Consider the following 24,582-nt stretch of genomic DNA (forward strand, 5'->3'; position numbering starts at 1 on the left):
TTGCCGTACGCGGATCGCGGGAGGCATGACCGTATGCGGATCGCGGGTGCTATTGCCGCACGCGGATCGCGGGAGTTATCACCATACATGGTCGCGGGAGGTCCCGCACCCGGGCAGCGTGACTGGACACGGATTGCGGGCATTATTATCGGACGTGGGAGGCACTACCGCATGCGGATCGTGGGTGGCATTGCTGTACATGGATCATAGGAGTCAGAACTGTGTGGCATTTGTGGGAGGCAAGCGCTGAGTGCATGAGGCAGGACTGCACACAGAGCATGCAGGGCACAGGAGGCAGAGCCAAGGAGGTGTGAGGCACACATGGGGCACAAGAGGTGGAGCTGAACACGGAGCAGAGGCAGCAAGGGAGGAGGAGGGGAAGGAGAGCTGTTAGTGATGAGGCACAGCAGCAGAGGAGCCTGCGGGAGGCATTGCTCTTACCTGCAGCCATTACTGTACCGAGAGCATTAACACGCTAATCTAAAGGGAGAGAACAAAACCGTGTCAGTGCAGGACCAGAACTCTGTGACTGCTGCGCTCGCACCAACCCGACACAGCACGCCCCGCTAAAGGCCGGAAGGGGAGCTCCCCTCGGCCCTCAGGGACCTGCAGAAATACTGACCCACACGCTTCCTCCTTCGGCCTGAGGACTGAAAGAAACAAGAGAAGGAATGTTGGCAAAAATTGGAATGAATAATTACTGTCCTTCAGCTTTTGCCAAACTTGCTGAAGTGGGATGGTGGCAGCTGCTTCACGCCTCAGCTCCACCTCCAGCACCATTCGTGGTCACACCATTTCAAACTGAGTAAAATTTGAAGCTTCACGGAGACCTAACTCTGTGACACCACAGCCAGGTTAAGCCCCCAGGAAGTGAGCAGCATAGCAATCCCAGTGCTACATACATTTCCCAGATGGGGAAGTCCTTGAGTGCACAAAACCTGTCCACGAGCAGTCACACACCTACACTCAGACAAGACACACACACACTAGAAGGCCTCTCACAGGTGAGGCTGCTGAGAGAGCATTAAGCTTTTAAAACTTTTTTTTCTTGCAGGAGGGATTAAAAACAGTTAAGAATACAGATAAAAGCACTTGAAAAGCAGGGTTACCTTGCAGGAAGCTAGAGAGAGATGGTGTATTGCATCTCAAATCCAGTCCACAGAACAAACCTGGTTCCTTCCCCAGGGCAGGTTCTCTAGGAATGGCCTTTTACCCACTGCTCATGAAGCAGCTGAACACCCCTGAAAGCAAGGGTGGGTAAGACCATGACCTGTAAGGATCCTGATGATTGGTACTTGAGAAGACCCATGAAGTTTTCACATAGGCTGTAACCTGTTCCAGCCCCCTATTAACCTTTCAGCCAGGATAGGTCTGTGGAAATCTTTGTTTTCCTTCCTAGTAAATGCAAAGGTAATAAAATTCCAGAGAGAATCATTGTAGTAAATGTGCACAGCATTCCTTCTGTGTCTGTCCCAAAGACAGGCTCAAAGTACACTGTAAGCAGCATCCTGAGCCTGCGTGGAAGAGCCCATGGACAACTGAAGCTGGGTTAATCAAAGCCACACACATCCTGCAGTGCCCTGAAAAGCTGTAAGTGACACAGTAAGAGAATCTGACACTGGAAGTTAACCAGGGGCAGAACTGACCCTGTAACAGCACCCATAGCTCCCAGCTCAGGTGGGAGTGCCTGGCACCACTGCAGGCCTCCACGGTTTCAGGGACTTGGAAATAAGCCTAAAATGTACACATTGAAGTTTAATTACTCACAAGTTGGAGCAGCTGCTGATTAGTTCTGCAAGGCTCAGCCTCAGCCAGGGGGACCCCGCCAAGTGCTGGGGGTTATGTTGGTGTGACAGGCAGGGAAGCCTGAGCCCTCAGCACACGGCCACAGGGCTGGCTCTGCCCCGGTTCTGCTCCGCCTCTGCTCCAGGTCTCTGCTGGCGCCTCAGTGCAGAGGGAAAATGGGAAGGGGCCACATTGCCTGGAGCCTTCTCTGAGCTGACAGCTCGAGCAGCTGGAGCTGTCACCTGGCAGAAGAGACGGCCCCATCAAACTCCTATTTTCGCCCATCCCAGTGCTGACTGCTGGGATGAGCCCTCCCTCGCCACCTCCTCTCCCGGTAGCCAAGGGAGCGCCCTCTGAGCCAATCAATTACATGGAAAAGGCACGAGGCCAGGCTGAGACCCCTGATGTGGCTCTCGCCCCCTCACTGTTGGCGATCCCAAGAGAACACCAGGATTGAGGGGGAAGCAGTCCCAGCACCTGCCCAGCCTTGGGGGACAAGTTTGGACTGTCCACCCTCAGTGGTGGCACAAGGGATGGCCCCAGCACACTGAGCAGGCAGCCACTTCCTTAGGGCTCTGTAAGGCTCTGGACCCTCCAGAGCCAGGCCTGGGCTCCTGGGCATACACCTGCATCAGCCTGTTCAGCCACAGGAGCTGGAGGGGGGACAGAGCTGCTGCCCCCAACGCTTGGTGGTAACCATGACCCTGCCCTGCTTAATGCCAGACCATTCCTGACCCTCACAGGGACACTCAGGCAAGGAAACTATGGACAGAGCACTGATAACCAAGAGCACACGGGCAAGGAGCAGCTCCCAAATCCGCTGGTGCCACTGCAGGAGCTCCCCAAGGGCAGCCCAGCTGGGACAGGCTCCAGTCTGCTGAGGATGAGGAACTACCTGGATTAAGCAGGGGAAGCCAGACAGGTCCCTGTGCCTCATCCTGAATAGTCCTCACAGGGAACAGGGAAGAAGAGAAAGCCCTGGAGTCCTGCCTCCTGTGGTAACTCTCCTGGCTCCTCTGCTCCACTCCCCTCAGCTTTTCCTCTTTGTTCACTGCCTGGACAACCTCCACAACAACACCACAGTGTCCCATCTCACCTGCTGAGCACCATGCCCGGCAGACCTCACACATGCTCCATGCTAGCAACAATTCCCTGTGGTACAAGTAACCAGGACAGTCAGGAATTACCTAAATCCCACATATTAGAAACAAATTGTTCGCTTTCAGGCAACACTGACACACGGATCAAACCCTACCCTTGGCACACACCACATGTGCTGTGATATTGTGTGGCACAGCTACTCAGTTTCATATGTGTATGTTTTTAATATTTCCAGGAAAATAGGCAAAACTATTATATATGCATACAGAACCTGGACACAGATCTGACAAAACACCCTACAGAGCTTAAAGGAAAAAGCTAAAAGGACAAAAACCCCAAGGTAGTAAAAAAAAACCCAGAAAAACCAAACCAAAGCAAAAGGAATCCTTGGCTCAGTTACTGTTACAAAAAGCATCAGTCCTGTTTACAACAAGAGTTACTCTGGGTTTGGTTTTGATTCTGTCACAAATATATTTTAAAATCTACATATCCAATTCAAATAATGCTTTTGCTTTAAAGTGGGAAGGATAAAGCTCAGCACTGAACAAAAAGTGGTTTAAAATAAACCAGAGCTTGTTTGCTGTACATTCAGATATTTCCTACAAGAACTTTACGCATGTAAAAGTCCAGAGACAAAAGAAAAGTATGTGTCACCTTTGCAACAAAAAGGCTGCAAAATCTCGGTTTTATGTAAATCAGCAGGCACAGCTCCCGAGGCTTTAAAAGCAGGGAATGCTGAAAACCTCTACAGTTCCTTGACTCAAGTGTTGCTCCTGGGCAATGCCATAATATTCATTAAAGAATCCATTTATCAACAGATACCACATGTCCAAGTTTTCCAGCAGTTTTTCTGATGCTCCACTGAAAAGGATGCTTTAAAAACATTAAGCTGGAATGCAAGAATCAGAGATGCTTTCCCTGCCCATTCCACACTATCCATTAGCAACTAAAAAAGCCAAGATTTACTCTATATCCTCCCTGATAACGTTGAGCTTTGTGCTTTATTTTCCAAGTCATTAGCATGCACAAGAATGACCTCATGGTGAACAGATGCACTTGGATATGGCAGTGATTAGATCAGTCCTCTCAGCAGTCAAGTGTGCCCCGTTCCCATTAACCCCTGAGGTGCCGGCGGCAGCGCTCAGCTCCGGGGTTCCCTGGAAAGCAGGAACCTGCCCTGTCGAGCACAAACCCCTCGGACAGAATTCCTGTGGTGGGAAAGCTATGACTAGAGAGTTATTCTGGAATATCCAGCTCCTTTCACTTCCCAAGGTTAACACCATGCTTCTGGCTGCTGATCTCACACAAAAGCAGCCCCAAGCCCCAAAGAACCCCTCTGAGCCACAGAGGCAGTTGAAGTCAGGGCACTGCTCTGCCCACTTCTGCTTCACCAATTTTTTTGAAGGACACTCAAGTATTTTGTTGAATAACTGTTTCTGGTTTTGGCTGAGGGAGCGAGAACAGCAGCTTAAAGCCTGTCCACTAAAAGGAGAGAAATCTGCAGAGGGAAAGGATGAGAATAATTCAATAGTGTTGGATTATGGAGGATTTCCTGGGCTGCCTCTCAAACCCTGCCTAATTAAAATACAGCATGTAATGCACCAGTTTAACAACAAAGGGCCGTATTCCCAGCTTTTGTTCCTAATCTGCACATCCCCTAAATGAGTTCGGGGATGGCCATTCTGCCTACACGGCTGCACTTTCAACGCTGAAGATATCAGGCCTATCTATAATCCATACAGGGAGTTTAAGGCTCTGCGCCTGGAAACAGCAAAGGAGATCAACTGGACCATTTTCCTGCAGAAAATGCAGCACCTGCAAGACTGGTGACAGGGAGACTAAGCCAGAGCAGGAAAACCACATCCCACACGAGTCTGGGGGTGTACTCCCAGGGGCAGCATCAGAAAACACAAAAACATCCAGTTCCAATAATTGCATCGTAGTCAGTGATACCCCAGTAACGTGTCACTGAGAGCTGTGTTTGATTCTCCTTACTGTGTTAACTCCTGAGAACGCCCTGCACTGTGATAAGCAGCACCCTTACTCCCTGACCCTCTCTGCTGCACACATGCATTCACAGCACCAAAACAGGATCACTCTTGAGGGGCATTATAAGAATCAGATCAGATGAGAATTAATCCTAAATTTACCTGAGCAGTTTATGCTCGGCAGGGTCAGCAGTACCAGCTGGCTTGTCCTGCCACCTGCGCCAGCTCCATGCATCCCACAGAATCGTCAAGGCTGGAAGAGATCAGCAAGTTCAGTGGCCAACCCAGCACTACCATCATTGCCCCGAAATCACATCCTGACTCCTCCTGAACATTTCAGATATGGGCATCCCAGTGCCTCCCTGGGTAGCCTGTGCCAGTGCCTGATCCCTCCCTTCAGGGAAAAGTGCTTCTTTTTGTTTACTGCTCCCTGGCTCATTTTTTCTGTTTCAGAATGGAAAGATGCCCTCTGTATTCCTAAGTGGCAGACAGGTGATGCCTGCAGGTGCAGGACAGGTGGATCTGTGCATGGAGCAGGCCTGGCTGGGGAACAGTGGAGCTGCCGGGGCTGCATCCAGCCTCCCTGCTGACTGCTGAGGGGCATCTCATGGAAAACACATCCCCATGGTCACAGCTGACACTGTCCCTGCTCATCACTGACTAAACAGGCAGGAGAATCAGCAGGTAATGTGAGAAGACTCTCTGAAGTGGCGATTCTGACACCAGAAGTCATGGCTGGCCTCCAGTTCACGAGCAGGAAATTAATTCTGAGGCTCAGAAGTCTGAAAATTGGGACCTGACTGAGGCAGGCTTTGCACTTGAAAGCAATTAAAATAATTAAATCATACCCGGGTACTCCTGATTTAACAGTGTTCTGAAATGCTCAGCTACTGGGAAACACTGTAACTGTGCTTGGCATACACAGCTTGTCCTTCAGAAAGTGGGGCTGCTGAGAGGTCTGCCCTGCTGAACCACATGTGATGCAACACTGTGTGCTCAGAACAACATGAAAATGAAACAGAACTATGCACAGAGCAAAACGTTTAAAATAGATCACTATATCTACATTTCTATTTGCTGATACATGGACAGATAAACGATTCAAGTGCTAACAACCAGCCCTGGGCACGCGCCGTGCTCCTATTGAAACTGGCGATTTTTTTGTCTCAGACTTTTGGCAGAGTGTATAAAAGAATTTAATGCACAGCTGTTCTACTTTTTAATGTAGGAAACATTAATCAAAGCTTTAAGTTATAAGCTCTCCTAGCGTTGTTTAGTATTCCAGTTCAGCAGAGATCAATAGATCCATCCCGTGTTCCCTGACGCCTCTCCAGGACGCAGAGGCGCGATTATGTAAATGGCCCCGGCTTCCTCCCCTCCTGCCAGCGCTTATCTCCAAAGCCTTCTGCCTGCTGCTCCTGGCCACCACTGCCCGGCCAGCACAGGCCTCTTATCTCCTCACAAAGCTCCGAGCACGCCAGGATCGGAGCCAGCAACGCTAGACAATGCTGCACGGCTGGTTTTATTCCTAAGTGATTTATTTGAGCAAATTTAATTTCTTCCTTCAGTGTTTCAGTTTAGATGGAAGATATCTGCTAACAAGTCGGGCTAAAGAGAAATAGAGCAGATGTCCTGCAACGTTTATACAGGTTGGAAATAATCTATTCAACAATCCAGAAGAGAAGCAGGGAATGATTAGAAAGTGCCAGTGTCACCCTAGGAGTGTCAACGATGGATTAAAGAATCTTTGTTAGGGAGTCCAGCACACGGTGACCAGATACTCTCTGGATGCTGAAAAAAACCACATTTTGAAGGCACTAGAAATGTGCACTTCAGAGCCAACGGCTCCCTTTCAGGAGAGGTTCACTTAAACTCAATCAAACCAGCCGGGCAGCGATTGTGCCTGCACACTAACCTAACCCTCCACAAGGCACACGAGGAATAAATTCCCGGAGTTCGGCACAATGCTGTCACCTCTCAGCGAGCGATGACTGATGAGCACTGATGTGCGCGCACACACACCCATCACAAACCCCGCAGAGGCTCCAGGCCAGGTGCTGCAGGGCAGCCTGCAATGTGCTCGCCTGCCTGGAAGGGACGCGCCCGCATCCCACACGCCGCTGCGATTCCCTAACAGCACCCCGTTCCTGCGTTTCTTGTGCATTAATCCCTGACCCTGGTAGCTCAGCAGCGTAATCCCCATTTAGCATTAGCAGCAGCTTCCCCTGCGAGGAACTATTTTTGATAAGTGAGGCCCGATTCAGGCCTCGCTTTTGAACAACATATTCCCAGCTCAGCAAGAACCCGGAGTCCTGAATGAGCCCTAGCCCATCACTGCGAGAAAGTTCATTAACCTCGCTGGAGTTGGGGGTTAACAGGATAGCTGGAGAAAGGAGCAGTGTGAATAGCTCTGATGCAAAACAAATTAAAATGAATGTCATCATTCCTTTTGATATTCATTAGTTGATTCAGGGGAAGAATAGTCTTCTTAAATTTGCAAGCATTTATCTACAAAAAACAGGTGTACATCTGCTGCTCAAGTGCTTCTTGGGGCTACAGAGAAGAACAATGTGCAGAGACTCACCAGTTCCACCGAGGGAGTAGCTGGGAGAGGGAGAGAAGACCTGAGCGGCAAAATCCTCAAACGTCATCACTTCTTTGTGGTTCTGGATGATGGCTTCAAGGTACAGAGCTCTCTCCTCGTAGCTGCAATGCCCCGTTAAGGAAAGGTGTGTGCAGAACTCAAGGCTGTCCCATGGCATCCCCAAACACCAGCCCCCAGCCCCATATCCACACTGACTGGGCTGGAACGGGCAGGGAACCGGACCAGAACTGCCCAATGGTTCTGAACGGGAGCCAACAAGGAGGGGATACATTCAGGGCTGGAAATTCAGGGTAACACCTTTGAGCTTCCTGACTGAGAAGCTGTGACTTGGGAGCTGCCGAGCGCTGGAGCAAAGCCCCAGACCAAAATCCACTGTCACAGACAGGCTGCGGCACTACGGGAAGCTCCTGGCACACAATATTCCTGAAAAGTTACTAGATTGGAGAAAAAAAGCTACAGGACAGAGCGGTACAACTCCCCCCAGATTCATCTGATCACTGGACTTCCTAGAAGAAATTAAGCACAATAAACCCAATTCCAATAGCGTGATGGTTATATTTAGGGCAGGTGCTAGAAGGTGCAACCTCATGTATCCCAAATAAATGATGCACGGTGGACAAACCCAGCCCGCAACTTGCATGCATTATGGCCTGAATAATGCAGACAACAAAGCGAGCTAACATGGAGACTATTGCCTTTTAATTAAAACTCGGCAACCTGGAACACACAGCATTCAAATGTGTAATCAAAAACCAGTCACCAATAAAACTTACAAGCGTAACAAGCTGAAGCAACTTTCCAGCTGTCTTAATAGGACCCCTGCTTGCGGCAGCCTTTCACAGCGGAGAAAGCAAATCTTCCCCTTTTGTGTGCAGCTTCTGTCTGCTCAGAAGGTGAATCATACACTTCCAATAACAGGATAACGCCTGGGACAAATCTACAATGGGCTGGAGAGCCTCACGTATGACTTTATGAATTAGGGCTCGCAGGAGCCAGGATGACATCTCATTCTCCGTTTCCTCAGTGAAAACAAAAGTTTTCAGCGCCTCATTGTGTTTCTGTTATGGGGAAATGCACTCGAGCTCTGCAAGGCTGTTCGGTGGGAGCAAAGGCCAAGCTGAATTTAGAAATTAGGAGCAGGAGAATAACACCAGTGACAACAGAATGCAGGTGAGGGTATTTAGAATTGAAAAGCATTACTAATTAATATTGAAGTGCCATTTGTGACTTGCAGTACATTAACAAAACCACTCTGAAACACTATTAAAAAAAAAAAAAAATCAGAGCAAAGCAGTGCTTAAAGCCAGGAGACGATGGTCTAGCGTCGACCTCGAAGGGAATAAGCAAAGCACGTCTTCGTTGCATGTGAGTTCCTGCAGGCGTGGTGGCAACAAAGGGAAAAGAAAGAAAGGAAGAATTTTGCTTTTAATGCTCACAGAGGACGATTGATATGTGATAAATCTTCTTATAAACTTCCCGTGGAAGCCTGAAGGAAGAAAATCAATAGGCAGCATTTCAGCCTTTGCACCTGCTGACAGCGTTATTTGCTCAGTTTTCCTGCCTTGCCTGAAGCCCGGGAGAACGCATTCCTGACAGCGCCAGCGCCAGCCCGCGGCGTGCGGGGCTGCCTCCCCTTTATGGGCTGAACTCCTGATGACTCTTGTTAATGAATAGGCTGCCAAACTTCCTCGGAGAGGAGGCACACGCCTGGGCCCAATTCTAAAGGGACTGACGGATGCCATTCACTCCTCATTATGGAGATGCCGATTCCTCGGCGCTCGGCTGTTGCCAGGGCCGTGCGGAGCGCGATGCCGGGCGAGCGCCGGCCGGGCCGGCGGGGGCTGCGCGCCCGTCTGGCAGCAGCCCCTCCGACACGGAGCTGGCACGTGCTGGCGCAGCGGGAGCGGGCCCGGCCGTGACAAATTGCTGAAAGGGCTCGGCGACACCGGGGGCTGGCGACCACCTGAGCCTGCGGGCCGGCCGGCAGCGCTCGATTCAGCGCCCGGCCCCGGCCGGAGCTGCTCGTGGGCTTCCAACCAGGCGGGGCGGGGGGGGGGACGAGAAAAGGCTTTTCACGCTCTGCCTGATAATGCCCCTGCGGGGCTGCTGCGCTTCGGATAAATGCTGCACGGCAACACGGGGAGGAGGCGCTGCCCAGGTTTGCTCTGCACCCGGTAAAATCCTACTGATGAGCTGGAGGGTGCCGCTCGCCACACAGAAGACTGGGAAAAAGCACCCGGATAAACAGCTGGGCAGCTACAGGAGAGGCAGCTGAGGAAGAACACTTCAAGATCTGGAGAGCGCTGCAGATCCACCAGCACTTTGGAGGCACGCAAGGAAGGCTCCTGGCTCAGCACCTCTCCTGCACACTGAAGAGCCAAAAAGAGTGGGTGCAGATAGCCCCAGTGCAGCGAGGCCTAGTGCTGCACACCCCAGCTCCACTCGCCAGCCACCTCGGCTCGGCGTGTTCCCCGTGCCCTCCCAGGCTCCCTGGAGCAGCGGGAGCACAGCAGCTCCTGCCATACGGGCAGCAAGCGGGATGCCCGTGCTCGTTTGCACTCACAGCTTAATCAAGAAAGAATTAAGTGACTGCGGCAAAATGAAATTAAACTCCCTGCTATCTCAGTCTCAGTACGTATGCAGCCTGGGGAGAACAGTTGGGATTCATTAAAAAAAGAAAAAGTCAACTAAAATTTTACTGAAGTTTAGGAGTTTGAATGTGGAGGTACTGGGAACAAGCTGTAAAAAAACCCTCCGAAAAACACCTCCATCCTGTAAAAAAAGCATCACGAGCTTTCCTATTTATCGCCCTGTAGGAACGCGTCTGTCCTGAAAATCCCTGGAGCAATACTTCTGTCAGAGCTGCACTGCCTAGCCTAGGAGCCAACCACGAAATATCACTGAGTTACACACATTAGAACCTCACACTGAACCTCTTTAACCTGAACTTCTTGTCACAGCTCTCCTGCGAGCTTTGGGCAGAGCCCACCTGACACCAAGGCGCCCCCAGCACCAAGCAGAATTTAGATCAAGCGCACATAAACTACTGGTTTAAAAATGCAAGCCATGGATCAGCAACGCCCCAGCTCTGAGCAGGGCCGGGAGGGAGCCCCGAGTGCCTGGCTGGCTTTCCTAGAGCAGCCTCGGGGCTGGAGCGCTGCAGGGAACGCACAAATCCGCCGCTGCGGCAGGCCTGGCTGCAGAGGACGGGCTGTGAGCTTGAACCCTACCCCGGCGGAAAGCTGGACAGCTGGCTGCCCTGATTAACTAAGCCCCCAGTTATCTGGGGGCTTGGGGCATCCCCTGAGATCTGCAGATAAATGGAGTTATACCAGACCCTTGAAGGAGCTGATCAAAAGCTCCTCTTTTAATATGTACGGCAATTTGACCCACCTCTCCATGGCTGCATTATTTTACATTTTGCTTCTGCCAAGGCAAAACTCCAGAGCAAAATGTTTTTAACAGATGCAAACAGGGTTTTTTTCATTTCATATGAAATAATGACATTGAGAGCCACGACAAGGTGTGAATTATTGATCATGAATATATATAAAACTGCGGGAGAGCAGGAATTTAGCTCCTATTTGAATACAGCAATCAAATCTCAATATTTGAGTATTATGAGCTTCTAGTAGTGTTTTGTCAGCATATCAATTATTTTAACATTTCAACCATACAATGAAGGCTCTTTGAAAAAAACCCCAACACGTAAAAATGTGAACATCAGCTATTTGCAATAAACCACAACATCTTATTGCAGCAGCAGGATGACCTGCAAAGTGAAACACACAGGACCTCCTTCCAGATGGAGGATGCAAAAGAAGACGAAAGACAGAAGCTTTTGAAAATTCACCGGAGAGGCGGGCACCAGCCAGTGCTCGGCTCTCACCCACCAGCATCACTTCTACATTTAACCTCTGCAACACAGAGCCAGTTTCAGACACACATGTTTTTCCAGTTTAAAACATAATGACCTTGAAAACCCTTCGAAGTCCTCATAATCTGTGTTCTGCAGGTGACCTGAGCCACCCCAGGGCCAGGATCTGCCCCGTGTTTCCCTCCCTGCACACACACACACAACACTAAACCATAACAAACTGCCCTGTTGAGAAATAAGGGAATATAGAAGATGATGACTCAAGCAGATCCTGAAAATACCAAACTTCTGCTTATTAACCTTAACTCTGTGCTGACCTCAGGCAAAACTCTTAGGGCCCCACCCCTGCTGACAGTAATGGCCAGCCCGTGCTGCCCCCACACTACTGTTTGAAAATGGAAACATTTTGGCAGCATTTGTATGCTCTCACCAATACACGGAAAGATCGGGGCGCTCCGCTGACGCAGCGGCAAATAAAAGACAGGAGTGTCGGTGGGTTTGCGGACAGGCTGGGGAGAAGCGCCTGGCTGCTCTCCATGGCCTGGGGGTCGTGCCAACACCACAGGGCACCACCCCCAGGCCTGGCACCCGGGACACTGCCGGGGTCCACAGAGAGCCCTCGCTGCAACGCCTGTTCCTCTGGCTCCAGAGGGACCCTAATGCGCACTGCTGGCATGGCCCTGCTGCAGCTCCCATCTGCGATGTGCAGCCCACCCGGAGAAGGGCTTTTGGGGCATTGGGCCAGTGGAGATGCTGCAATATAGAGGTAGACAGCTCTTTCCAGCCCATCGGACATCAAGGCTGCCTACATGTCCGCATGCCAAGTCCTTCTCTACCCGGTTAGGGAGACCTGCAGAAAATCTTTGACTTTACCGTTCAGCGCAAGAAACATCTATTTCAGCTTCCTCCTGATTGTATCACAGGGCCCAAAGATGGTTCACAAAAAGGGTTTGCTCCTGACACCGTGACAGCAGTTTGGAAAACAAACAAGAACATAAATGTTTGGGACTTACCAGAGCAGAATAAAGCTGGGACCATAAAACTGAGGTTAGCAGAGATGTGTCGGCTGATGACCTTTTTGCACCTAATTTTCCTTCCCTGCTCTGAAGAGGATGGAGTTACTGTGCTTTTAAAATGAGGTGGTAGGCAGTTTTGGTGTGAAACTCAATCTGCTTGATTGGGCTTGCCATCGTTTATGGTCTAGTGACCGCCACCGCCACACGAATTTCACCGGGAACTTTCGGGGGAATTTTAGTAACGTATATCCTTCATTGAACAGGTGCAATTAAACCATACCTGTCAGCCACCGCAGACCTATGTGCTTTTTATAAACCAAAGCATCCAAGATGGAAACTCTCCAGTGACGCCTGCCTTAAACTGGTCCATGTAACACGTGGGACGCGCGTGAGCCGAGGCTGTGTGACCGATGGGGTCTGTGGGCCCCCTCTCCCCATGGCCAGCCCCCGTCACAGCCATCTGTCCACACTGCAGCCGGGGGAGCCAGGGCTCCCTTGGCGGAGCAGGGCTGGCCTGTGCCAGGGCTGCTGTTCCTCCTCCTTATCCAAATGGGGCAGATGATCCTCTGCTGCCAAAACCAAGGGCTCATCCTCTCTGCAGCATAATTTTCTGCTGCTGTGCCACCAATCGCACAGACAGGCAGCCCTCTGTGCTGGGGGCGATGGCTGGAGCCCAGGACACGCTGGTGTGGAAGAGACACGGCTCTCCCTGAGACTGACAGGTACAGAGAGGTTTGCAAAGGGCTTCCTCATTTATGGAGCGTTTGCTCAGCGCCTCGGCACCGTGCCTGGAGCTCTGCCACCTCCCTCCCCGCAGCGGGGCCTGGGTCCCTGCACGGGATCACAAAAGAACCTTGGTGCTGGCTGATGGAGATGGGCCTCAGGTCCCAGAGAACCCGCGAGTGCTCTGAGTCACAGGGCACGCTGCCACGGCGCTTCCCAGCACGTGCGGTGCGATACCGCGGCTCCCTCGCAGACGGTCGCCAGTAATTGCTTTAAAGGGGAAAGTGCAGCAAAACAACAACAGAAACACGTTTCACACGGTTTCAAAGCATCTCTGTGGAAATCAAGCAGTGTAACAGCAAAGTCATACTGAAGGTGCCCTGAGGCAAAAGGCTCCAGCTCACACTCGTCTGTGCGGAGCCCCGCGCTGGCGCTTGGCTCCTGACGCCGTTGGGCAGCGCGTGGCCCAAGGTGTGCTGCAAGCACCCGTCTGGCAGAAGCACTCGCCTGCCGCTCTGGGATAGCAAGAATATGTGGCACATTAGTCATGCCAAGTGCTTCAGGGGAGAATCTTGCATTTATTATGAATAAGGCAGAAAACAAGCTTTCATCTTAATTTCCGAGCACTCCCGCAGGCAGGAAGCCCCCGGGAGCAGGCACACGTACCAGTACAGACTGGCCGCTCTGCGGCGGGAGCAAAGGGACACCGGGTCACCCCCTGCTCTCACACCACTCTGTGCTCTGACAGCACTCGAGTGCATCCCTACCCAAAGCCCTGTACTTCTATCGCAGAGTCCCTGCAATCCTCTCCTCCCAGGTAGTCCTGCTTGTACACAAACCTGCTCTGTGGAAAAAAGAGCTAGGCCTGCGCCTCATCCCCTTTATTGACTTTGTTCCCATTAAGCATGTTCCTCATGTGCTAGAGGTGACAAACCACACACAGCTGTGCCTAGAACACGGCACTGTACGTTTTGCATGGTGCAAACAGCCCTCTGCCCATCCAAGGTCCAATCAGCCACTGCACTCCGTGCTTATCACTGTACTGATACAGCTCAGATGAAAATATTTCAGTTACAATGATGACATAATGGCCTGTTACCAGTTCAGAGGCGCAGGAGCCCTGACAGGTAGCTCACTCCACAGGGCACACTAAGATCTAACCACCGAGAAGCTGCTTGTGAAAGAGTTCTGTATCATAACTCCCAGGGCACAAGGTTTCGGCCAGCAAATTAGTGGGGCATGATTCCCCCCCAAATATACTTTCTCTAGAAGTAGCCATACAGTTCCCTGATGAATCTGAGAGATACAGGAACAGGAATTGCCCAGGTCTAATTGAAAGCCACCTTCCCAGTGCCCCAGAGCAAAGATGTTGAGCTCCTCTCTCCTGAGGGCACTGGGATCACAGGGAGCCACTCTATTGGGATCCGCACTGTGAAATTCCAGGTGGAACTCCCAGGGATCCAGCCGAAGTCCAGATCCCAAGGTGGTGGGGCCAGGACAGCCAGGCAGTGAGATTCTCCCACCAGAAATGAAGAGCTGCTAGCAGGGGGATGCTGGGCCGGCAACACCTTCCTGTCCTGTACTCAGACGTGTAGGAAAAGTGCAGACTTGCCCGCAAGGTTTGTGAGATTATTTTATGAATTTTATCAGTTGATGACAAAATGCTGTTGGTATTCACTTGTATCTTAAAATTTTGTAATTAAAAAAAAAAAAAAAAGCCCCAAAGAGGAAAAGACAGAGGGTTATACAGAGGGTTATAAAGGTTTTTGAACTGGTGGTGTCATGCTTTGGTCATTGCACATACACAAACACACAGACTTGCAGTGTCTCCAGCTTAACAGCCATGTACATTTAACATTCCTACACTTACTGCCATCCCTCCCACTCCCCAAACACAAGGATGTTCTCCTAAAGCCAAAGATCTCACCAACAGAGTTGACATGCCACACGAGATCTGCTCCACAGTGCACCTGGAGAAAAGGAACAGGTCAAGGTCCATCACAGCAGTATCCAGGTGAAGGTACAGCTGGGAGTCTCCTGGGAAAATGCCATACCCCAAAACCATTCAGAACGTGAAGGTTCCAGCCTCTGGGGTTCCCAGCTTTGAAACTAAACAGCCAGAGGCAGGGGAAGGGGAGATAAAGCCAGACTCATAACTCAGCATTCGCTGCAGAACAGCAGAGCAGGGCGATGACAATGTCGCCTACACAATCTGTGCTGAACGGGGCAAAGTCCCACTTGGCTGCACATTCGCACCCAGAACTTCTGGGGCAGCTGCAGCCTCACAATCAGCTGAGATTACAGTCACAGCTTGTCTTAGAGGAAGCAGCAAAAAGCCCTGTAAGCCTGTGGGAGGCAACAAATGCCCTCCTCCATTGCTTATGGAATGTCATACTTGTGTGTTGCTCGCACAAAGAGATTTGATTTTTTGATGTTTGACAGTGATGCTTCCAGGTCTTCAAAATTAAATGTTTTCCAAATGTCAGTCCCTGGGAAGCTTAATTGCTCTGAAAATACAATTTTTACAAATTTTACAATCTGTGGAGCAGTTGCGTTTACAAGTTTTCTGGGGGGTTTTTTTGTTTGTTTGTTTTTATGAGAATGTGCCATAAAACTGTTAACATATATGGCTAGAAAAATATAAATTGTGCTGCCATTATGGGGTGTGATTCCCATCCCCTGGAATGACTTGCAGTGACACTGAGGTGGGTTTTATGTGCCCAGCCTCACTGAGCTGCTGCTGAGCAACACACAGACAGAGGGATTCCTGGAATTACATGGAATACAAACGCACACGCCAAATGAATTTGTTCCTAAAAGCAGCTCAATTCATTTAGGTCTAACTGAATCACAGCCAGTGGAACAGCATCTCGGAAAGGGGCACCTCTGTGCCTTGGATATAACCGATGGGCTGTCAAACCGTCACGCGTTAAGGAATGAGTCTTTTCAATTTGTAAATACATTTTCTCACCTACTAAATGTTACCAAACCCTGTCAGTTTGATAAGAGTATGATGATCCAGCAGCTACAAGCAGAACAAAATATAATTACACCAAAATAATTTTGCCCCTTCTAGTTTATTACAGATCTTTTCATTACTTCTGGGTCTAACACTAAATGGCTCAGTTTCAGGTCTATTATAGTTGGTAATTTACATTTATTACAATCAGGGACAGGTAACTGGGGCTTATTATCACATCCATTATGAGTGACACCATTTGCAAGATGCTTAACACAAAACAGACTTGTTGCTGCGGTGAGACAAGCGGGGAAATTGCTCGATGTTAGAGGGCAGGAAGGAAGAACGAATTAGCGAAAGCCCAGCAAGAAACCAGCGGGGATGTCCCGACTTTAAATTAAAACCAGTGTAAGGGGGACGGAGGTTTAAAATTATCACCTGCCGTACCTGTGGCTATTGCAGAGCGGGACTGAGCACGGGCTGCCCTGGGCACGGGGCTCTGGGTGGCAGACGCGGACAAACAGCTCCCAGGCCTGACCGAGTGCCGGAGGCCGCAGGGACTCGGGGCGCTCCACGTCTCAGTGTCCCTTTCCATGCTGTACCTGTGCCCCTGAGCGGGTCCCTCTGGCCACCCCGGCCCCACTGACCATCGTCCGGCACCACACGGCAACGCCTGGCGCTGCCTCTGGCCGGGCCCTGCGGCAGCTGAGGCCGGAGCTCCCTGCCAGGTGGCTGCTTTTCAATTACACTGGCTGGCATTGTAGGGTTAACAAGGAGCACGGGGAAATCTTTTATTCGTGTAACACAGAATGCCTTTCATTGCTCTTTGAATAATGTTGCTTAAAATCCATTAAATGAACATACTCCTTCAACAGACAGCCTGCAACAGGTAGAGCAGCGCGCACCCACCACCGGGCACCTCGGTAAAACCGCATCCCCAAAAGCAGGTGATTAAGTCCGCGTTCAAAATAACTTTCTTTTCCCCCCTGAAAGTGACCTCCCTGTAGGGGAACTGGATTCCACTTCCACAGCACAGCTCAGCTCAGCCAGCGTGCATGCCAGTGTGATGGCTCCCCATTTCCCCAGAGGAGTAAATTAAAATTCCGGTGCATGTGTATGAAATCTGCTTTTTTTAACTTATGAGGTGGGGCATGTGAGTGGAGAGGGAGCAAAACTGAAAATGTAAGTGACTCCTTCACAGAAAGGCGAGTCAATGCATTGGTTTCAGTGTTGTTAAGTTCTAAATGTCCTACTGTTTCTGAAAAAATTTCCCCGTAAGTTTCAAGTAACTCAGGGTAGCCATGAAGTCTTATCATTACAAATAATTACGGGGCAAGTTCCTGAGTGAGCTGTACAATACACTATTAAACAACCAAGTTCTAAACCCAAGCACAAGAGAAATGATGGCAGGAGTGGAGAGAGAGCAGTAGGGAGGGCTGCTTGGCTAGCTGCACGCCGGAGCTGACAGCCTGCTTTAGCACCCAGGACTGACCAGGTTCAAACCAGCTTTGAAAAGGAGGAAATGAGGTCAGAAACCAGGCTGTTGTATACAGGTATTAACACACAGGAGAATGGAAGTGCTGAACCCCAGAACAGTGCAAAAGAAAAACTCCTACCTATAGGAATAAATACGATAGAAACAACGAGTGACAAACCACTTTTGGTGGTCCCAGAGAACAGCTGAGGTGCTGCTGGAGCCCGTCCCAGTTCGGGGCATTCTGTGTATTCGGATTAAAAGCCACCGAAGAGCAGTGCAGGAGCAGTGCAGGAGCAGAGCAGGCTGGGGCCGGGCCGGGCAAGCTGCACGTCACCAGGGGGGAGGTGCAATGACCCCTGCCCGTGTGAGACCCCCCAGGTGCTCACAAGGGTGGGCTCACACCAGTACACCAACCAGGAAAGAGCATCAGTGAGCGAGTGAGCCGTGCAAGCACCAGGGCTGTGCACTCCTGCATCCCCGAGGTGTCTGGGTTATGGAGCACCCACTTCCACCGCGATGAGATTACGGCCAGCTCACAGAGCGGCAGCACTTTGTTAAACCGGACAATTAATCTGATTTGAGATGGCAAACGAGCGAGCCAGCGCTGCTGCAGAGACAGCTGTGATGGGAGGGGGGAATCCTGCAGGAGAGTCACCAGTCCCTGCGAGCTGGCGCAGACGGGAGAGGTGGATGGCAACTGGTGACAAGTGTGCTGCTCCGATCGTTTCTCCACGGCTACCAAAAACCTGCCCCGGAGCCCCCGGTGACAGTCCCGCGCCACTCTGCTCTGCACAGCCCCTTCCATCTGCTTCCTGCCAGGCCCTCCTGACACATCTCATTCTGCAGCCAGCGCAGAGATGCTCCTTTGTGACGGCGACCGCAAATCACCGCGCGGGCCAACCCTTCCCCGGCACGTGCCTCCGAGCACCGTCTGCAGCTCCACGGATCACAGAAAGGACCCTAATGAGGCGAGCGTGCCCAGCAGCTCAGTCCCTGGTGCCCAGGGGACGCCGTGCCCAGGTGGCACAGCCTCCCCACAGAGCCAGCCTGAGCACAAACTCGGGAAGCTTCTGCTGAAGTCACGTCAGCTCCTCAGTGTTCTCGCTGCTGCTTCCAGCCAGTGCCCTTTAACCTACGCTTCTGAAGTTCTTTACATCCCTAACTGCTGAGTCACGTCAGGTATGAAAGGAGATCGTGAGGATCCCGAACAGAAAGGCAGGGAGCACAAGAGGAATTTTTAATGAAGCATCGAAGCTGGTGGAGGCAGAGAAGGGGAACATGCAGGGATGGCGACCCAGGGAAGAAGCTACACAGCAGGGACCCTGTGTGCTGTCGGGCTGCTGTCAGGTTTTCCTGTGTTCGGGTTTTCTTCCAATTTTGTTTAACTTACTGTCTCAAAAATCAACCCCCGAATTTCACCCAGTTTGAAAAGGAAGGCTTTTATCCTTCAATTACCAACTAATCCATCTTCTGCAGAACGCAACCAGCACTGCACTCGCTCCTGCCCACTTACACACTGTCTCTTCCCATACTTACACTCTGAGGAGCTCAGGAAACCATTTCTTCCCAGTCAATTACAAAAGGAGAATTGGTGTCTTTTGGCATAAGAACAAGTAGCTGTAAACAGCCTTTTTCCACGCACCTTTGTCACTACGTCCACCGTGTCGCCACCCACATCAGGCCCCTGCTACGTGAGCAGCCTGCAAAATTTTATCCATTAGCTGGGAAATGCCCGCTGCAACCCAAGACGAGCCCATCCAAATAATTTCACTTGCCAATTAACTTTGGAAATACATGACAGCCTTGTCTTTGGGTGTGATTTCAGAGCCTACAGCGCCTCTTGCACTGCCAAGCTTTCCAGTTTGGGCCTGCGGCGTGTGACTCGGTGTAACTGCAGGAACACTGGCATGCAGAAGTGGGATATTGGATGTTCAATATTTGGCTTTTTTGGCAACATCTCTTCTCACTCCCTGCCCTGGCGTTTATCTGTGCAGGCACACTGCTATATCTGATCCCCTGGACAATGCCGGCAATACCGCTGCACATGCTGCTACCTTGCGCAAGGTTGGGCTCCCGGTTTGAATCTGCCTCTCCAAAGCAGACACTGCTCCAGAGCCTGAAACAATGCCCAGCACTTCGCCATGAAAAGAGAGAAAGTGAACATTAGCACATCAAAGGCCCCTTTCTGAAAGAAGAAAAATTGCACGATGCACACTTTAATCTTTCTGACAATCTATGCATGGCCTGAGCTGAATTCTGTTTTTCACACAAATGGGAATGCTCGATACGAGCACATCTGTACCAACAGCAACAAGAACAGAGAAACGTGAGCTAGCACAGACTTTGAACTTTTAAAATATGGATTAACACGCAACAATATTTAACAGCTGATAGAACAACATCCCCCTTATCTCTCTTAATAAACCCAAATTACATCAAATATTTTACAGGCAACATGCAGAAAGGCTGCTAAAAATATTTTAATCTAAAAATAAAAAGGTTGGTATTAAACAAAATACAGGCAGTATTAAAATCTTAGTGTAAATGCCGATTGTATAAAATCAGTTACCTGTCAGAGAACAGCCTTAAGAGTAATTCCCTCAACTAACGCTTCCATTTAGCTAACTAAGGGTGGAATGGGACCCCTGCTTACAGATTTAAAATACTGCTAAAACACGTGTACAGCATCTAAACTCGTTCTGCTGCATTCAGGCAGAGACTTCTGCCTGTAGATCTCCTCGCACTGGGAGGACTCACATCCATCAGCCCCGAGAAGCAAACACTGGGACATCTCTGCACATCCAGAAAACCGGAGCACGGGCAACGGCACGATCCCAGCAGAGAGGGGCAAGAGGTGCCTCCTTCTCATTCCTTCACCAGGATGCCCTGTGTGCTGCTCAAGCCTCACTGAGATTGTCTGCACATTTTTTTCAGCTGACAACAAGTTAAACAGAGTCCAAATGCTTGTGGAGAGGAGGAGAGGGACTGCCCAGGAGCAACATCCCAGCTTTCTTCATGTAAAAGAACTGCACCCCCTAAATATCAGCTGTAATGGAGTGGTATATTGACAAGCACATGCTGAGTGGATTTGTTCCCAACTCAGTTTCGGCCAGCGAGACAACATCTTGGAAGAACTTCACCAGGAACCCAACCTCGGACCTGCAGAACATCAGCAACAGAGAAGAGGCAGCACCGTGGCTGAGCCTCACACATGCCTGACACTGCACACAAACCACCAGCACGTTCCCAGACAAAACACCTGCACTTCCCAAAAAGCTTGAGAAAAATCCCACTTTTCTTGCAGATCTGCCAGCAAGTTAAAACGCTTCAGTCCCAAAAAGGAGCAGGGGAGCACACACGGATTTGCCGAATGGACTGTTTGAAGCGGGGGATCAGTGGCGAGACGACGAGCTGGCATGCAGAAATACTGGGCAAGGAATTAAAAGTGGCTGTTTTGGAAACCTCTCCACAGAGGAGCCTGCCTGTGCCTTGGACACCCACCGTGCCACAGACCAGCACGCTGAAGTACCACAAAACCAGGGGCTCTCTGCACTCGTTCACAAAAACCATCTGCAATTTACAGCGTTTGCGTTGCTAAACGTGGCCCCAGGCCCAAGACCTTTATTTCCCTTCATATTTTGCTTCTCCAGGATACAGCCTTGCTCAAAGCACTGGCTAAAATGCATACTGGGGGAGGAAAGAATGGCTGGACCGGACAGATGGTCGGCCTTTGGATGCTGAAAGGGATTTTGAAAGAGTTGAGTAGTATGACTTAATTCTTGTCCTGAATATTGAAGGTAAACACAGATCAATCCAAGTGAGGCAGGGCACAGCTACAGCCCTACACCACCGTGCTGTGTGTAAAAACCAGCACCAGATCACGAATGCCACAATGAAAAAATCCCCAACATTTTCTTTAAACTCCTGCCACTGGATATACTGCCTCTCAGTATTTGTTTGCTCAGCAAACAGAAATTGAACGCATTTTTAAAAATGCAATGATTTACTTGCCATACACAAATCACTGACTCAGCACGTTACTGCACAGTCAGAATGCACAGAGCTGAAGCAGAGAAACCCCTCGGTACTCAGGAGCTTGGGTCCTGCTGTTTTCTCCCAGTTCTGGACCACAACAGTCTCTCTGACAACTTCAGCAGCGATGGTGGATTCTGCTCCATCCTAAAAATCTCCTTGTAGTGAATGCTACATAAAACCAGCAACACTGTCTCAGGCCTGATGCTCAAAATGTAGCAAAAGGAGGAAATACGAGGGCAGGAAAACGTGAGCCCCAGGTATCATGTTTCTAACGTTCTTCCAGCAAGTACCAACAAGAAAAATGAAACATTTGCTTTACTGATCTCTGTGTATTGTCCTTAGCAATACGAGGGAAGATTCAAACCCGATGTTTTGGGCAGCAAAGAACACGGGAGCCCATGTGAGGCGTTTGTTTGCAAACCCCAGTTTCACAGATACTGTAACTGATGCACGAAGTGGGAACAGAAAGTAAAATCTCTCCACTTTGCTTTCTGAGATCCCGGGACTTTGTGTGTTGACTTTTGGGATTCCAAACTGCACGTTGCTGTGGCATTTAAAACAAACGGAAACGCTGGCATGCAAATCCTATTCAGCAACTTGAGAATACTGAGGGCTTTTACAAGGCAAAGAACACGTTAAAAGTTCATTAATTAACCAGTGCTTGGGAACAGATGGAATGGCTATCTGGGCTCTAATTACTGTAAGTTGGGACAGAGGTTCACAGACCTTAATGAGGTTCAATAAAATGAATGATTACACATCAATCACAATTAGAGAAACCTGTAAGATGAGCTGAATTATCATGGCAACAAGTCATAAAACATGGGAGCACAAAACCCAACAGGCTCTGCGAAAGCCCAGGAAGAAAGGGTTTCTGAATTCAAACAGTTCCCCTGGACTGGAACAATCCCTCTCTCCTGCCAGGCTCAGGGAGTTAACGATGAGGGCTGTGCTGTCCCCCCTGGCAGCCTGGGGCAAGGGACTACTCACACTGGCACGTGTGGGTGGGCGGGACTGCTATTCCTACAACTCCAAACCTTCAAATAGCATGGAGTTTTATTTAAGGACAGACAAATAATCCCAGCCACTTCTATTTCTTACCAGCAGAGCTGCCTGTGGGAAACGGTGTTTTCAGAGCCTCAAATTTCCCAGCTGCGAGAGAGGCTGGCGATGGGGAGAGGAAGGTGGTGGGGTGGACACAGAAATTCAACGTGCAGAGCCCTGTTCGCTTATGATCTGGGGCGTGTCTGAGCCTCAGCTTCAGGGCTTGTCCTCCAAAGTGCTCTGTGCTTCTGCCATCCTGCCTGCACTGCCACATTGCCTGAAGGGTGCCAGTCTGGCAAGCGCAGCCCTCACGAGCCCCCTTTCAGTAACCAGGAAGCCAGTCAGGGTCACAGGGACGGCAAAGTTCAGGAGAGAGCTTCCAGGAACACAGAAAAGCAAAGGGCCTGGCAGCTTGAGCTCTCTCCCTAAGTTGTAATGGATTCAGTGTCACGGCACAGTTTTGGTGTCAAGGCTTTGCAGCACTGAGACACGGAGCTAACCCCAAGTTTGTTACACAGGTAACACGGAGATCTGCAGTGGAATAACTGCTCCCTGAACGACGCTGCCCTGCCTGGCTGGAAGGTGGGCAGGGGGAAGGCCTGTTGTACCTCAGGAAGCCACAAACTGTAGGCCAGCAAGGTGTCAGATAATCCACACTGTCGCACGGGTGAAAACGAGCCAGGCAGATGATCCTAAAGAGGCTCCACAAGTTCAGCTGTTCAGCACAAGTTAGTTACAGGTTCTCAAAAAAACTGGCCCAGGCCAATTCAGAGAAGTATTAAACCCCAGAAAATTACCTGAGATTTTGTTTAACAGAAACTACCGTACAGGCACTACATTGTTACTAAACATTAGGTTTAAGAAATCATCAAAAGCCATCTGCTCCTGTTTATACACCAGAGCCCCGACAGTTAATCATACTGGGAAATACACGCGGAATTGTGACACTGAGGAAAGAAAAACCACAAATTCAATCTGCCAGCCAGAAAACCTGCTACAAAAAGTAGCTTTCTCTTATTCCTCTCACTTACTGTCACCGTGTTCATGCCCCCAGTAACAGGCTGGCTTTCAAAGTTTTTCGAGTGCGGGTGGAGGGGAAGCCTCTCCTCTCTAAAGGTTGGTGTAGGGATTACAGTGCTGCTCACCAGAGTTACCTTTTATACAAGAGGCACAAAATTTCTGCGCCTCTCTCCTTTTGGTGCCAGCTGCACGGAGCACGTCAGGCTGGAGGGGAGTCAGATCTGTCTCGCCTCCTCAAAGTGTGGCCAGCACTCAACTCAGCCACTCATTTTCAATACCAGAGAAACAAAGTCATAAACAAAGTCCAAAGCTAAGCCTAAAAGCATTTTTCCTGTTTAGAAAGTTATTCCTTAACTTTTGATTAAGCAATTTCAGCATGTGTGCCTTGTGGAAACCGCACGCTGAAGTCAGGGTTTCTTCAGAAGAGAAAAAGAGAAAGTTGAGAAACGATGTGAACCTGTACTGGCGATGGCATGTTTGTGTTAGCACCAGTGCCTGGAGGGCTGGGGAAGTACACATGGAAATGCCCGCCCGCGGATCTGCTCTCCCGCAGCCTTTGTGCCTTCCCACCGCCTTCCCACCACCGTGGGACAAGGGAGCAGCCCTGCTGGATGGGAGCTGCCTCTCCGAGGCCAGCACCTGGCCTTGGGCCCTGGCGAGGTCACGGTGCATCCCCACCGGACCCACCGCAGGCCGCTGTGGAGTCACCAGGCCCACGGGAGCCCTCGAGCCGTCCCCTCGGAAAAGATTTTTCCAACGCCGGGACGTCTTAAATCCCTCCCGGCAGGAGCCTTCACCTGCTGCAGCACCGCCCGCGTAACAAGTGGCTCCCGGGGAGCCCGAGCGCGGCCACCTCGGTGCTCGGGCTCCGGTCCCTTTGTTCCTTTGTTGCGCCGGAGGGAGCGGGAGCGGCGCTTCCCGCGGCGCCGCCGCTCCGGCCCCGCTCGTCCCT

At 50.5% G+C, this 24,582-nt stretch overlaps 1 protein-coding gene across 8 annotated transcripts in view; it reads right to left on the minus strand.

The window, feature by feature from the left end:
- RALGAPA2 (Ral GTPase activating protein catalytic subunit alpha 2) overlaps window positions 1-24,582 on the minus strand; it is an 86,073-nt gene that overhangs the window by 2,115 nt on the left and 59,376 nt on the right. For 5 of the 8 annotated variants that reach the window (XM_042038909.1, XM_042038906.1, XM_042038908.1 and 2 more), the window contains one exon: window positions 7,459-7,580. In XM_042038909.1, coding sequence (XP_041894843.1) covers window positions 7,459-7,580 — 122 coding nt within the window. Of the gene's footprint in view, window positions 1-441; window positions 481-5,036; window positions 5,128-7,458; window positions 7,581-24,582 lie in introns of all 8 variants that reach the window. The other 3 variants (XM_042038905.1, XM_042038907.1, XM_042038910.1) reach the window with 3 other exon arrangements.

The sequence above is a fragment of the Corvus kubaryi genome, unplaced genomic scaffold (assembly GCF_017639235.1).
Source record: "Corvus kubaryi isolate FWS band 111438036 unplaced genomic scaffold, C.kubaryi_AGA036_p1.0 37393, whole genome shotgun sequence".
NCBI classification, from domain to species: Eukaryota; Metazoa; Chordata; class Aves; order Passeriformes; family Corvidae; genus Corvus; species Corvus kubaryi.